The sequence below is a fragment of the Neodiprion lecontei genome, chromosome 3, assembly GCF_021901455.1.
Source record: "Neodiprion lecontei isolate iyNeoLeco1 chromosome 3, iyNeoLeco1.1, whole genome shotgun sequence".
Lineage (NCBI taxonomy): Eukaryota > Metazoa > Arthropoda > Insecta > Hymenoptera > Diprionidae > Neodiprion > Neodiprion lecontei.
Window position 1 is genome coordinate 33,640,776 of NC_060262.1, and position 14,558 is coordinate 33,655,333.

General features: G+C 39.9%; 2 protein-coding genes across 3 annotated transcripts; one reads left to right on the forward strand and one right to left on the reverse strand.

The window, feature by feature from the left end:
• Window positions 1-310: 310 nt before the first annotated feature.
• Window positions 311-7,768, reverse strand: LOC107223188. Of its 2 annotated transcripts, XM_046734396.1 has the most exons (3): window positions 7,068-7,768; window positions 4,632-4,723; window positions 311-4,212 (listed from the first exon to the last, which is right to left on the reverse strand). In XM_046734396.1, exons 2-3 carry the CDS (start codon window positions 4,710-4,712, stop codon window positions 886-888), a joined length of 3,408 nt encoding a protein of 1,135 aa, XP_046590352.1. In that variant the 5' UTR covers window positions 4,713-4,723; window positions 7,068-7,768; the 3' UTR covers window positions 311-885. The 2 variants fall into 2 exon arrangements, with proteins under 2 accessions (XP_046590352.1, XP_015518285.2); XM_015662799.2 differs by lacking the exon at window positions 7,068-7,768 and having other exon boundaries at window positions 4,632-5,131.
• A 2,081-nt stretch (window positions 7,769-9,849) lies between these two features.
• Window positions 9,850-13,745, forward strand: LOC107223155. The gene is made up of 4 exons (XM_015662753.2): window positions 9,850-9,892; window positions 10,039-10,198; window positions 10,706-10,807; window positions 11,897-13,745. Exons 1-4 carry the CDS (start codon window positions 9,864-9,866, stop codon window positions 12,212-12,214), a joined length of 609 nt encoding a protein of 202 aa, XP_015518239.2. The 5' UTR covers window positions 9,850-9,863; the 3' UTR covers window positions 12,215-13,745.
• The last annotated feature ends 813 nt before the right edge of the window (window positions 13,746-14,558 follow it).

Below are 14,558 nucleotides of genomic sequence, written 5' to 3' on the forward strand. Positions count from 1 at the left end.
CATAAAAAATCCTTTTTTCCTAATAATTTTATCGTTCAAAAAAAAATCCTAAGTAAGCAACTTAAATTCATAAAAGTTACGAGCCAGATGTACTGTCCGGCAAGTATAATTAGCTGTGCTAGAGTTTCAGATTCCACTTTACTTTCAAAGTCCATTGCCATAATTATTATATATTGATCACGATCGTAATTCCCAATCAGTATTATTTCTACTGCGTACGGAAGGCAAATCAGTGAACAATATGAAGATGAAAAAAAAAAAAAATTATTCAGCCAGTGAATAATCGGGATAGAAAGAAAAAGGAAAGGGGACACGTATTCGGAGTTTTTAATCTCATCTCAACGCGGCTCTTATCTTACATTTATAGAACCTTGTTCTTCAACGGCGACGCTATACGCGCTATTACGGCTTTCACAACTATCTCGAACTAATTGAATTTCGTCGGACCGATAAAGGACAGATACATCATCGCAGTTAACGATGGCAATTAACCTCTGAGCTTCCGCTCCCGTTCCGGAAGCTATTACAAATTCAGTTCAAATTGAATAATCATCTCAAATACTGATTATAAATAATATCAGTGAAACATATAGCCAGGTCACTTGTCTGAAGATTTGTTTCCTTTTTTTTTTTCTTTTTTGTGGTTTCCTTTCCTTGTTTTAGTTTCAATTTTTATAGTTGAATAGAACGAATGCAATTAGGCAAGGTTTTTCTAAATTTCCATTCTGCGTGTACAATATCGGCAAGCTTGTGAACTAGTTATACTGCTATAATAGGCTGCCAACTGTTGTCATCGTACGATTCTTCTTCTCAGATTGAAACTCGTCCATCCTGGTTTCCATGATTCATCCGGTGTTCAATTTTGGACGTGACATGATCATATGATCAAAGACTTCCAGAGCGATGGTTCGTTCTCCGTGGTGCCGTAATGATGGATCTACGTTTCCTGACGACATCGATCTTGCCATCGGACCGGGTCTGATGAGGAACATGGTTCGTTCTCATCTGGTTATTCGCCTGTTTCTTCTTAATATCCGAATACATCGTCGAAGGATTCGACAGACCTGAATGCTCCCCAACTCGAACATCGACTGCTGAACTCCGATAATCCGTGTTCCTCAGTGGTTTCACCTCCGAACCAAGCGTTTGACTGGTAACAACACCTCTGGAACCACTTATAAAGTGCCGCTGCAATCTCTTCTGCCGATTTTTGCTATCGCGGTTTACATTCACATTCACATTCACATTCATTTTTCTGCGCTTATTTGTGTGATTCTTTATTGCACTGATGCCGGACTTAATTCCCGATCCCATATTAGAGTCAGCGTATGAATCGTTGAATGTAACGGGTTTTTTGATTTTCAGTACCTGACCAGAGTGCGAAGTGAATGGATAGAACGTAAAAGGCCATGGACGTTTATGGCGCGTCAAAAGTTCATTTTGTGGGGGTTTTCGCTGAGTTGAGCGAACCAGATGCGATGATTGCCGATGTTTTGTCGGTGGTGCGGATTGGCCATGCGACTCGTCCGAAAAATTTTCGTAAAAACTGGCAGCAGCGTCGGTAGGAACCGATTCCGTTGCATAAAAGGAATCTAAGATACGAATCTTTTTCAGTCGATCAAGCCTTCTCTGGTATTGGGGATCTTTGAACTTGCACTGATTGTAGGGCAGAACTGTCATGGTAAGTTTACTTTCATCTAGTGTCCAAGGGTTGACCTCACCACTGGGCTTACATTTATTGCCACTGCAAACTAAATTGTTGCTCAGAGGAGGCTTATTACAATTGGGAAATATACATTCGGAAGGACTGGGACCTGTAGGAGGAAAGTAATTGCAGTCAGAACCGATGCATTCGATCGGATGCTCAGGTACGGATGGTGTTCCACAATTGCCGTTTGCACAATGTTGCGGTTTATTGGGCATCCAAGATGGCGGGCAATTTTTCCCAATGCACTCCTGTTTATTATCACAACGATTGCCAATACATTCGGGATAACTGACACTGGGAGGAATAAAGTAATTGCAGTCAGAACCGATGCATTCGATCGGATGCTCAGGTACGGATGGTGTTCCACAATTGCCGTTTGCACAATGTTGCGGTTTATTGGGCATCCAAAATGGCGGGCAATTTTTCCCAATGCACTCGTGTTTATTATCACAACGATTGCCAATACATTCGGGATAACTGACACTGGGAGAAATAGAGTAATTGCAGTCAGAACCGATGCATTCGATCGGATGCTCAGGTACGGATGGTGTTCCACAATTGCCGTTTGCACAATGTTGCGGTTTATTGGGCATCCACGATGGCGGGCAGTTTTTTCCAATGCACTTGTGCTCGTGGTGGTGCTGCTCCTCTTCGGAACTCGAGCTTTCAAGCCAATCACCACTAAAATAATCGAGGTAGTTTGAATCAAAACTGAAGTAGTCAGAGCATTCCATGCCTAAACAGTGGCCAAAAAATCTATTATAGGCTTTATCGGAATCGTCTTCTTCCAAGGAATTTGTGTTGGTTGTCGTTATTGTTGTTGGTTCCTCACTTGCCCGCAGCTTGACCTCTAGCTGCTTTTCCACAAAATTTTCTACGGTGATCATTTCAGTTGCCGTTTCATGGACTGCGGTATTATTATTTTTTGCACCAGACAACTCCATATTATTGGAGTCATTCTGAATTGTCAGCTCGCTTGTAACTTCACCAGTCTTTTCCGATCTTGCCTGTAACGAAGGCTTCAACACTTCCGTAATCAGCTGATTCGTCGATCGCTTACACTTGTCAATATCAATTGACCCATCCTGATTCAAATTATGGAACAATCTAACAAGGAGAGATTTGGTCTTTGAATTCACTAGCGTGCACTGTGCGATAATCTTCAAGCCGCGCTGCAGACACGATCTAGGGTTACTGCACAACAGTTCTATCGCCACGACCTTCGAATTTATCAAACTTCCCCGAATATCATCCATCAACGAGACTAGGTTTGAGAAATTTGGAACGTTGCGAAGGTTCTCGTAGGCATCGAAAAGATCGAGCAAGTCGTTCAGGTTGTTTATCATACGACTCTGGTGCCAGAAGCGAGCGTGAGTGTGAAGAGCCGTCACTATATCAGGGGCAAAGTTGATGTCTCTCATCTGCCTCAGTATTTCCATTAACAACTGATCAGGGCCACTCTGCTGATATTTTTCAACCTTCAAATATTTTCGCACCACGTCAAAATCCTGCATCTTGTTCAAAAGGTAATTTTTCGCGTCACTGATATCCCTGTCAACAACATCTGGCGGTAGAACCAAATCGAAAAGATACTTCATCTGGATTGTGTTATTATCGTAAACCGCACCAAGAATTTCAATGTTAGGACTGATGGCCTCGACCTCGCTGATGACGTGTTGCGACAGTACGTCAAAGTTCTTGTTCTCATTTCTATCGTACATGGATTTCCGACCGTCAAAAATATTCTTAAGCAGTTCGTTCACTGTCAAAACCTGTCGCAGCTGATCTCTCGGCATAAGACTTTGCTTACGACCACTGTCCAATTTTTCGGACATGAGTAGCTGCATGACATTTTTTTCCGCCGCACGAACTTCATCGTTGAAACTATCGTACTGAACGCTCTGCAGGAGCCCAGACACCATTCCAGCCGTCAATGAGAGATGCCCCGATTTTAGGCGTTCCAAAATAGCTGGCAGGGAAAATCCTTCTGGGAACTGTTGCTTCAACCCAGCAGTTTTGAACATGTATCGCGTTATGTTGAAAACTCGCGTCAAGATCGTGTGCGGATGTGACTTATCGTGCTGTTTCATCGTTGCACACCGCAGTGAGCTTTCCCTCAAGCATGTGCGAACGTTCTTGTTGATGTGCCGACATATGCTTGACGGCCGCATGTCCGACTGCGCAAGAACGCTCGGTACTATGTCAAAAATATTGTACTTCCTCTTGAGCGTGTCCCGGTAAACTCTGTAAAGAGCTTCGAGTTGACTCATGCTAAAATCGTCGTAATTGTCGTAGACGAGTGCCCCGAAGGTATCGAGGATCTGGTTACGTAGGAAGGCTCCGTAGTGGAGAAAGTGTTCTGTTGCCTGTTGCAGTGTGTACGACGTCCTATAAACCGCCCAGCTATCGTACTTTTCCAACAATTGACGAGTTGTCCTTGCCAGATGTGGGTCCAATACGATCGGGTGTTCATTGCGCCGTATTTCACTGTAATCGATGAAACCCTGTAACAACAATTAACCACAGTCCTCGAATAATATCACCATGGATTTTATTCTCTTAAAAAAATACCTACGTAGTCTATCACTTTCGACAAGTACTTTTACACACTTTACAAAATACATGTTTCCGTGTTACGACCCTCAACTGATAATTCCTTTTTTAAACTGAGCTAAAATGTTCTCAATAAGAACAAAATCATCCCAAAAAGTAATTCATGTTGTATATTTAAGTCATAAAATATGGTAAACGATACCGTAACGATGTAGTGCATTTCAATAGCAATAAATATGTATTTGCATCGAATTTTAATAACCGAGTTCATGAGTATCTAATAATCATTTCAAATGCAGTATTATTAGAGTAATATATCTTGATGAACAATAAAACGTCACGGCTTACTCTACGCTGCACTGATACTTACTGTGACGATTTCGGTCCGCATAACCAAAGCAACGATAAACACGTTGAATATATTGAGATTTCCTTTCCACCGGAGCAACATTGCCAAAGATGCTGCAGACGGAACAATGGCTCAATTATACACTCCTGGACAACAACCTGTCTGCTGTTTATATCGCTTACTCTAGTCACGCTGTATTCGCGTGTAAACGACCTACGCAACCTGAAACTTATGCACTGTGTACAGATGTGACATGTGTGTATGCGAAATTTGTAAATGTCACTTTAGTCACACTTGCATCCCCTGCACACCTGCAAAGCTGTAAAGTCGCTGATCGCAGCGTGGGCGGGAATGAGAAACCACGAAGTTTGAGAATAAATTTCAGCTTTGTGTGTATTCGACGCACGAAGAAGACGTCGTGATCAGTGACAGACTCTTGCCACTGAGCACAGAGTATTCGAAGATTGTAACCCGCCTGTGATACGTTTGGAACAACCGCTCTATCAGCACGCGAATTATAATTCAATTTCAAACAATTGCCGATTAAATTTTTCCCGATCGATTGCCTGCTTAGCAAATGTTAAATAAGTGTAAATAGAAAAATCAGCACGATTGAAAACAGGTTGACGATAAATTTAAATTAACAATTGGCGTACGCGCAGTTCTCTGTGTTATTATATAGCATTTATGCGGTCATTTTCAGGCCGGATCTATACTAGGTAGTCCTTGTTTGAGATTCAATTTTCTCGTTTTTATCCTGATTGCACAAAAGTTTTTTCGTAAAATTCATCTTCACCCGATTATTTTGCAACTGAAATTTGTTCCCCGTGTCACTCGATCCCATAATGGAATGTTAATTGCAGTAATTGACGTAGTAACAATCGACGTTGAAATAATATGAGAATTATTTTACCACTACTTCTTGAATATATGTATTACAAACAGAATTTTACTCTACAAAAATGAAATTGGTTTCGTTTGCGGCCTAGAGGGAGTTCAATTCTACGGGATCAACGACGAGATTAAAATATCAATTCTCGCACAGTAAATTGTCCCCCTCAACAGGTCTATAAAATGTCGAACGAACTGCAGCCACTTGTAAGCAGTTCATTAGAAACGGCTTTCAGTCGGAATTTGATTGATATTTTCATTTAGTGTTGATATAATTAGCAGTAAATCGCGTAACTGTTCAACGACGGGGTACATAATTGTTCGATTAAAACGAACGAGGATATTAGAAGCACAATTAAAAGCAATGGCAATCAGTAACTCGGAATCATTCACTCCGGGATCCTTCGACCAAAGGAACAAGGAGGATGTAGAATTACCCCCTAGATTCACTATCATCGACGAATGAAGACGTTAGATTTACGGATTCAACGTATACCTAAGTACCATGTCCTACCCAGAAAATCCTACATTTATTACAGATTACGTACAGGGCCGAGAAACCCTTTCCCTTTCCCTTTCCAACCCCTTCGGGACCCGTTGAACTCTGTCTGAGAGTGTCGTTGAACCGTGTAATTAAGGAATTAATCTCCCCTCGACGCCTATCAAACCGGCGAACGTCGCAAGGCAGCGTCAGTCAAGCTCTGGGCATAAATTAATCAACTCTGGCAAAGTGAATGATAAAGCGAACATTTTACGAGTGATTTGGCGATGGTAAATGGACAGTCACGATCGACGGCGTGAAAAAATTCATCAAAACGTAGTAAATAAAACTTGCACTGTATACGGTTATGCAAACACTCGTCTTCGATCTAAGGCCGTTTTTCGTAACGCTGTAACCACCTCCACTCCGACAGTAGATCTGAAATTATTTTTTTATACCACGACGAATCGTGCCAAAGGATCGAATTCGATGCGCGTTGATGCTCGTGAAAATGCAATTCAGTCCGATTACAACTGCAGCGATGGCGGAACAAAATCTGGTCTTATTATTTTCCATCACCGTCCGTTTAATTCCATCTTCCTTTGAAGAGGAAACGTTTACTAATTATTTTTTACAGATTATTTAATACTAGCTTTAAAACCCTCGCTCGCTAAAGCTCCCTCGGGGTCGCATGTCTAGTGTAATTGGTTTTTGTGCTTGTGCGCTCGCTTACTAGTTATCAGTGTTTCACCAGATAACGTAGTTGTAGGGGAGACTGGGGCACGATGACCCCCCAAAAAATTCTGGTATTTGCTTCACGGTATACAGAATAAACACTGTCTTTGTGCATGTGACGCAAACCGAATCTGCCCGTAAGATTTTGCCTATATAATGTTACAAATCACGTTTACACATGCATGTAAGTATAACGTATTGTGATTTTATGGCAATAAATTTCGTCAAAAAATACCACAAAACAATCAGCTAAGTGCTAACAGATTTGAAACACGACGCACAGCAATTTTAGCTCTGATTGAACGACGTTATTGTCATGTATTCCTATGTATACTATGCCAACTACTCACCGATTGTAATTTGTTGATCTTGGTCGTTCGGTTTTTTTTCGGATTCAAAATGTTATCTGAAGCATGAATATTCGTTTGATGGTACAAGACATGACGTTTTCAATAATCAAACTTGTACACTTGAAAATTTGTCCTGAAAGTCAAAAGTCACCAGGTGAAGGACCTGGACAGCCAGAACTACGGAGCGCTTGTTCTGGAAGTCAAGTTTCACCAAGAAGCGGACCTGGAGCTCAGAAACTACGCAGCGCTTGGTCAAAAGTCACCAGGTCAAGAACCTGGACAGCCAGAACTGCGGAGCGCTTTTCCTGGATGTCAAGATCCACCGGGTGGAGGACCTGGACAGCCAGAATTACGGAAAATTAGTTCTGAAGGTTAAAAGTCACCAGGTCAACCAGAACTACGGAGCGCTTGTCCCTGAAGTCGAGTTTTACCAGGTAGTGAACCTGGAGCATAGAAACTACGGAGCGCTTGTCCTGGAACTCGAGTTGCACCAGGTAGCGTACTTGCTCCGCAGGAACCACGAAGCGCTTGTCTTGGAAGTTAAATTTCACCAGGTAGTGGTCCTTGAGCGCAGAAACTACGGAGCGCTTGTCCTGGAGGTCGAGATCCACCAGGTGGGGGACCTAGAGCGCAGGATCCAGAAGGTAGAGAACCCGGTACTCGAAATCTGCGGAGCGCGATTCTCATACGTCCGCTCTACCGCGCGGTTGTTTCCAGACTGAGGAACTCGGCTGATTTTCGTCGTCAACGATTACAATAGATCGATGACGTCAAAAGAAAAAAAAAATTTGGGTGACGTCACTTTCTGAACATACGAACATCCAAACTTTGGTTTCGGACTTTAATACTATGTATGATATGATGTATGATGATTGTTATCGTTAGATGAACACTGTCAACATGTACCGTGACTTTTGCCTGCAGGTCAATTATTTCAAGCTATTCCACTAATTTCCTCTTCCAACAGTGATGTAACATTGACGTAATTGCCATTACGGAGCATTTACAATTATAAGTCGTGATTTCCCGAAGTACTTGTTTGAAATAACATATTAACGCTTGATGAGTTTCTCTTTTTGAGAGAGGGAAACCCAACGTATTTCTAGCAGCTTGCTGACATTACGACCGCATTCAATTTTTTACTGGTTCTAATGAAAAATTTATTAGAAAAGATTAAAAACGTCGTTGCTTCAATATACGGAAAGAAATGAAGCACCTCTCAGCGAATTATTGGGAATCGGTTCGGAGGTTTTATTGAATTAAATTAAATGAAAATCGGCTTGTCAGAGTAAATTTTTCGCTGTCAACTGTACGCAGTTTCAATTAAACATTTACTATCGCGATATTTCTTTTCTCCGTTCGTAATTGTAGGTTCTGAATACTTATTAGGCTCATAAGTACTAAATTATTTACAAATTCCACAGTCGGCAATAAGCACTTTGTTTTATAGAAATTGATAAATATTTGATATTACGTACCCAATTATTCTTTTCCAATTATAAACTGTCAAAATTAATAAGAGAATAAAAATTTACCAATAAACACTGCGCGATTAATCAAACGTTCTCATCTGTCACCTTGTGAACATATCTAACGATTAAATGACGCGGTACAAAATTTTTACAATCTTTCCGAAATTCGTTTGCTTATTGATAGTTAGGGACTGAGATTTTCATTCGTACATTTATTGTGCCTATATCCACACCTGCACGAAGTGCACAATCGATGCTGCTTCGTATATCTTTCCAAGCGTTATAATCGTCCATACAGTTGACGCAAGAAGTTATTCTGTAACTCCTGATCGGTCGTAACCAGTCTATTGGATTTATACAGCACACTGATTAATTGATCGATTGCCTCACTCATTCTCTACAAGTATATGAATTATCTTGAAACATTTATCGATCATTCGGTAGGATACGGTGTAACAATTTTCTGAAGTACAGAGTCGAAGTTATACATTTAGTGTCATTAAAATGAAATCGAAGCTAGTTAAATTACAGGTAGTCGAAAAATCAACGACAGAGTAAAACTGAAGACCGATTTTAACGAAACGAGAATACCTTGTACACTGTTTTCATCTCGTAAGGTCGTCAAAAACTATCAGCCTATTCTACTCTCCGAGGTTTTCTTAGCGATCTATTTGTGGTTGTGGAACCAATGCAGTATCCACAACCTTGGACGTTAATAAAATAGACCCCAACCCCTAGCATTGAAAGAGTTTGCTGTTAATTCCGCAAATCTCGACAGGCTCTTGGTCTACGATTCCATTGTAATTGATAAGAATTGATGACCCGTATGTGGAAAAAATTCACCCGATTGAGGTTGAAAACTTCACGTATCGTTGTTAACCAATAATAGTAATAATGCGTTTAACATATTTCTACTTCTCCGCTGTCCATATGAGTTTAATCATGTCATTATCATTCAGTATCCTACAGTAACACTCATCTAGTTACTCGCAGTGATTAGAAAATCTTACTATATATTTTCATGACAATTGAATTGAGAAAATAGGACATTTTATGCGATAATTCCTAAGTACTCGCGGGATTAATTCGGTTTTGACGATCGTCAAAGTCTTCCATTGATCAACCGAGCAACTCGATTACTTGACCCGAAGATCACAGAAAAGAATGACAATCCCGAGCCCGATTCCAAGGGTCGGCGATCAGGCAAGGAATGTCCCCATTACGAACAATTCAATCTACCGTTTGATTTTCCACCCGTTCCGAATTTCCTATCCTGACCGCGCAACCGTGACCGTCGACGAGTCGGCGCAATCCGTACACCAATATGGATTCCTCACCCTCGATAGGCGGCAGGTAACGTAGTAAGCGTGTCCCTTTTCGGTGACTAAAGAAACAGTGTCGTTGCCGCGTATCTCGTAACATTTCGAGTACCCGGCGGGCTTGGACTTTGGTGGCGTTTTGGCGGTGTCTCAACTAGTATTTTTTTCGATCTGGTTCAGTCCCTCGGGACCCGGGGATCTAGAGATGGCCGAGGACTACGCCTACGCGTGTCAAAGAGCCGAACTCCTGGGGCTGCCACTACCTAGTCAGGAGGAATGGACCAAGTCAAGGCAAGCCACTGAATCCACCAAAGAAGAGATCGAGGACTCGATAGTCGAGGTACGTGTTAAGACTGAGCGTTATGATGACCTGAATTCGGGGCTTCCAATACCCTTCGATTTATTATGAGAAGCCCAAAAAATTTCTGATGTAATCGTGTGAGATGGAGAAACAAAATAAATATCGAGAAGGTAAACTGAATTAAACCATGCCTCGGATTGTTGTGTCTGGATTCTCCTCGTTGTTTATTTATTTATATTTGTTCATTTGATATCGATGAGTTGAGTCGCATCTCTTTCATTGCAATCGTTAACCGAATATGCATGCTACATTCTCAACGCATATATATTCCTGGAGCAATTTTTTTTGTTTCAAATAGTGTACCAAAAGTTAATCTGATGGCCAAATCGAGTTTACAAGCTCTAGGTGATTATCGCGACATTATAAATTGATTATCGATAAAACCTTATATTATAGTCATCATCTTTATTATGATCGAAAAGTAATCGCGAAACCCTGATTATTTTAAAGACTCGTAAAATAATAAGCGAATCTTCTGATTTATAGGATGCCACTATGAAAGATGAAAGCTTGCAACGCGTCGGGGGCGGTCTGGATGAACTTAACAGCATCCTAAGCGCAACTCAAAAGAAGCTGAACAGGTTTAAAGTAAGATAAAGCAGAGGAGAGTGTATTTTTTTTAGGTAGTACACAGCACAGCCTGCTGCGCGGTTTATCGACTTTTACCACAGTTGTTGTTTTCATAAAAAATTTCAACAAAGTTCAAGACATCATCTGTTCCGGATATTTTCAAGACGATCGAACAGTGGACCGATAAAAAAGTTAATCGCATGGCTTTGAAGTCGCAATTCTTTCTTACCATGGTAGACGCTTCATAAATATTCAGATGTAGTATGAAAAAAAAAACATCGCACGGCATTTTCGCATTGAATCGCGATTAATTCGATTCGAATAAACTAACTGGCGTTTCGTCTGTGTATTACATGCTTCCGGTTATCCGGAAATTATTTCACTCGTCGTCAGCCTCTCATCGTGTTCATTAACTCGTCCAACTACTTTCGTCTGTGTTTCTCAGCAGTATAAGTGACGCTAAACGTCGATTATTGTGCTTCCATACCTACTATTCGATTGAAGATGATATATATTTTTTGCTTCTCGATTATACTCGATATCATCCTGAAATTTCAATCGTACTCCGATTCGGTCGCACAATCAAGTTTATCTTGCGACTGCAATTTTATATTCACGAATTCTGTTAAAGAATTATGGGCACGCTGATTGGAAACCGTTTCATTCAAGCGATAAAGGCTTTTTTAATGTATTCAGATTTATACTACTTTAACGTACAGACGTTGAGTAATAAAATATATTACGACCGTCCGTCAGTTCGCCGACAGTGATTCTGAATAGATTCAGTTCGCAGCATTCACATAAGTAGTAATTCCTGATAACCCGAACGCTGGGTACACAATGCATAATTTATGGCCGTCGCTATTTTACCATTCAAATTTGTATTCACGGCAGTTTTTAAAGTCGATGAGTACTGAATGAATACAGCGGATGTTTACACTCTACACGGTCCCGTTCGCTAACACTTAACCGTCAGCTCTTTCCATCGATCACGAAAACCATTCAACATAATGGTCCGGCGCGTCTTTTCCTCCGGGGCTCTTGATGGCCAGCGATGAATGAAATTCCTCATGCTTACCGAGTTTAGAGCGTAAGCTTCGATTCCAGACTGTCTGCGGTAGCTTGGGGGCCATGTTGAAGGTACGAGTGGGCTCCAGGTCAAGCACTCCAGACCATGCACCTCTCCAGCCAAACCCGGACAGCTCGAAAGGCTTGAGTGACACCCTGACGGCCGATGAGACTATATCTGTGGAGTGTACGGTGGATGAAACGGTTGAAAAGATCGGGGCTGGTGCTCGGAGGCACGATATCAATGATAAGATCGAGTCACACGTTGACAAGTTGGACCTGTTGATATCGAAGGCGGAAAACGCACAGTACAGTATGCAGCATCAAACGAAGCAAATGAAGAAATTTTTGAAATAGTCGACGCGCTTACTACTAGAAAAATCAAACTACGCGATATAGGAAATGCGCTAAAAGCCGGAATTCGAATAAATTTTCGTACATACTCGTACAAGGCGTATTCTTACTTTTGGCAAACTAGACGTTGACCTTCTGCAGGCATTGGTTGAATTAAACTACTCGTTGCGTTCAGCCCATTTTCTACGTCACGGCCTCGAGCATAAAACTCAAATTATTAATGATTTTTTTCTCTTTTTGACAAAACTATACATAGCACAGGATAAAGATTTTGCAAATTTCTTAACTGTACGATTTAAAAAAATTATTCGTAAGTGGCTGTTCTGCAGAGTGATCATTCTTTGTTGATAATATTATTATCGTTACGAAGAAAAAAAAAAAGAAAAACTTATTTATAAGCAAAATTCGAATTCATATCTGTATACCTCGACAACGATTAATCAATTCTCTCAATCTTATGGTATTGCTAATCGGTCGTTGGTGCTTCGAATGTAATCGCAGTAATCATTGTATCAAGCTGTGTATATACCCTACGAATAATGTTCGCTTCCGAATGCACTTTATAGCAACTTTGGAGTACAGTTTTTGCTTATAATATTATAGCATGACAGTAAGCTCTAATGCCTGAATTTACCACGAAACATACTAGCTCGATTAAGCTTTCCTACTCTGCTTGGAGAAATCACGGAAAAATGTAACTCTTTTTTCTATCGATTATCAGCCATACTTAATTCATGATGAGTACCCGTTAAAACGGCAAATGAATACTTTTTCATAAAAATTTTCACTAACTCTTAGCAAGTTAATTTCGTCTGAATTCATTGAGCGTCTAAGCTAACATCTCTTCAAACTTACCATAAATCAACAATTCATTACAAATTTGAAGGTTGAGAGCTTCCAGTCATTACGAAGTCGACGAAATATTCTTTATCTTAAAATAACTTTTATACTTTACAATGCATAATTAATATCTAATTATAAGCCGCAGATACCGCATCCTCAGCATCCATTGGTATAGAATAATTTGTTCGTTGATTTAAAAACCGGTAATACATACATTTGAGGTGATTTACGTCTATAATAGATTTGACATAAAAAATGTTGATAAGTCTTTTCCATGCATTGGAAGTAAACAGATATTTAATGAAAAAATTTACCAAATTTTTTAAGGCGATACAATTACATAGACTGACTTTGAGCCACTTGTGTTGGGATTCAAGATCAAAATCTTCGTTCCCTGGTGTAATTTTATCAACATACCTGAATTGTACATACTTTTTATACATGTATGTATACATTTGTTAATTATGAATTATACAAATATTTGAGAGATTTACGATGTATTACATTATATACAATGTTATATCATAAATAACGTTTCTTAAGTTTAAATCAATTCTAGAGTTATTGTACTTGCATTATAATATTGTTGCTATTGTTGTTATGTAATATACCACAACCGCTTGTTGATTCTCACGAATAAATTATATGTTACAATTACGATTAACCATGTATAAATGAAATTACCATTATATATTGATGCTTGTAACCAAACTCGTTCTCAGCCTATTTCAATATGATCCTGAATGGCAATTTTTTTTATGCAATACAAAAGTATGGCAGGAATTGGCGCGTATTAAAATTACGAACGTTTTGAAGTTTTAATTCGACGTGTCAGAAGAACCGGCAGTGTATTGAATTGTGGCTAATCAAACAAATACGAGTCAAGTAGTGCCACCTGGATTCGGTTTGACCTGCCGCGTAAACGTGACCGTCGGTAAAAAGCATAGTAAAAAGCGCTAGACGAGACGCGCTGTTTAGTTTTCAAACTGACACTTTTGCCAGAGTTCCATAATGATTTATCCCTATTAATTCATTGATCCTGTTTAGGAAGAGAGAAACTTAGTGCCCTTGAGTAACTCTGGTTCACTTTATGAATATCAATTACAAACTGACGTAAATGAAAACTCGAGTTCGTTTGTTTTCGCCTAAATATTGAACTAAACTTCTCATCCACGTGAAAGGGATGAGAGTATAATTAATAACATAATAGTATACATAACTGATAAATAAAATATCGAAGCCCCCATAAAATCATTGTTTTTATAGTTTCGGGTATGTTGAATACTACAGAAGATATATGTCACTACTTTTGTATCATTTGCAAAATGTTATTACATTGAACATTTATTGGATTTGTGGTCAAATCTCAACCTAAATAAAGATATGTTGATTTTTCAGTGGAGTCAATGAAACTCAGTGACCTGAAACGAATTAGAATATAATTCGTAATATGTTAAAATAGAAAAATCAGTTAGAAGCAGGGGGAATTAATCTACCTTAGGCG

Bases quoted from the DNA above. Each gene is read 5' to 3' on its own strand.
- LOC107223188 (XM_046734396.1), bottom strand. From the start codon at position 4,712: ATGTTGCTCCGGTGGAAAGGAAATCTCAATATATTCAACGTGTTTATC. The intron at 4,213-4,631 runs GTAAGTATCAGT...TTGTTGTTACAG, and splicing joins TGCGGACCGAAATCGTCACA to GGTTTCATCGATTACAGTGA.
- LOC107223155 (XM_015662753.2), top strand. From the start codon at position 9,864: ATGGATTCCTCACCCTCGATAGGCGGCAG. The intron at 9,893-10,038 runs GTAACGTAGTAA...GATCTGGTTCAG, and splicing joins TCACCCTCGATAGGCGGCAG to TCCCTCGGGACCCGGGGATC. The intron at 10,808-11,896 runs GTAAGATAAAGC...CTTCGATTCCAG, and splicing joins AGAAGCTGAACAGGTTTAAA to ACTGTCTGCGGTAGCTTGGG.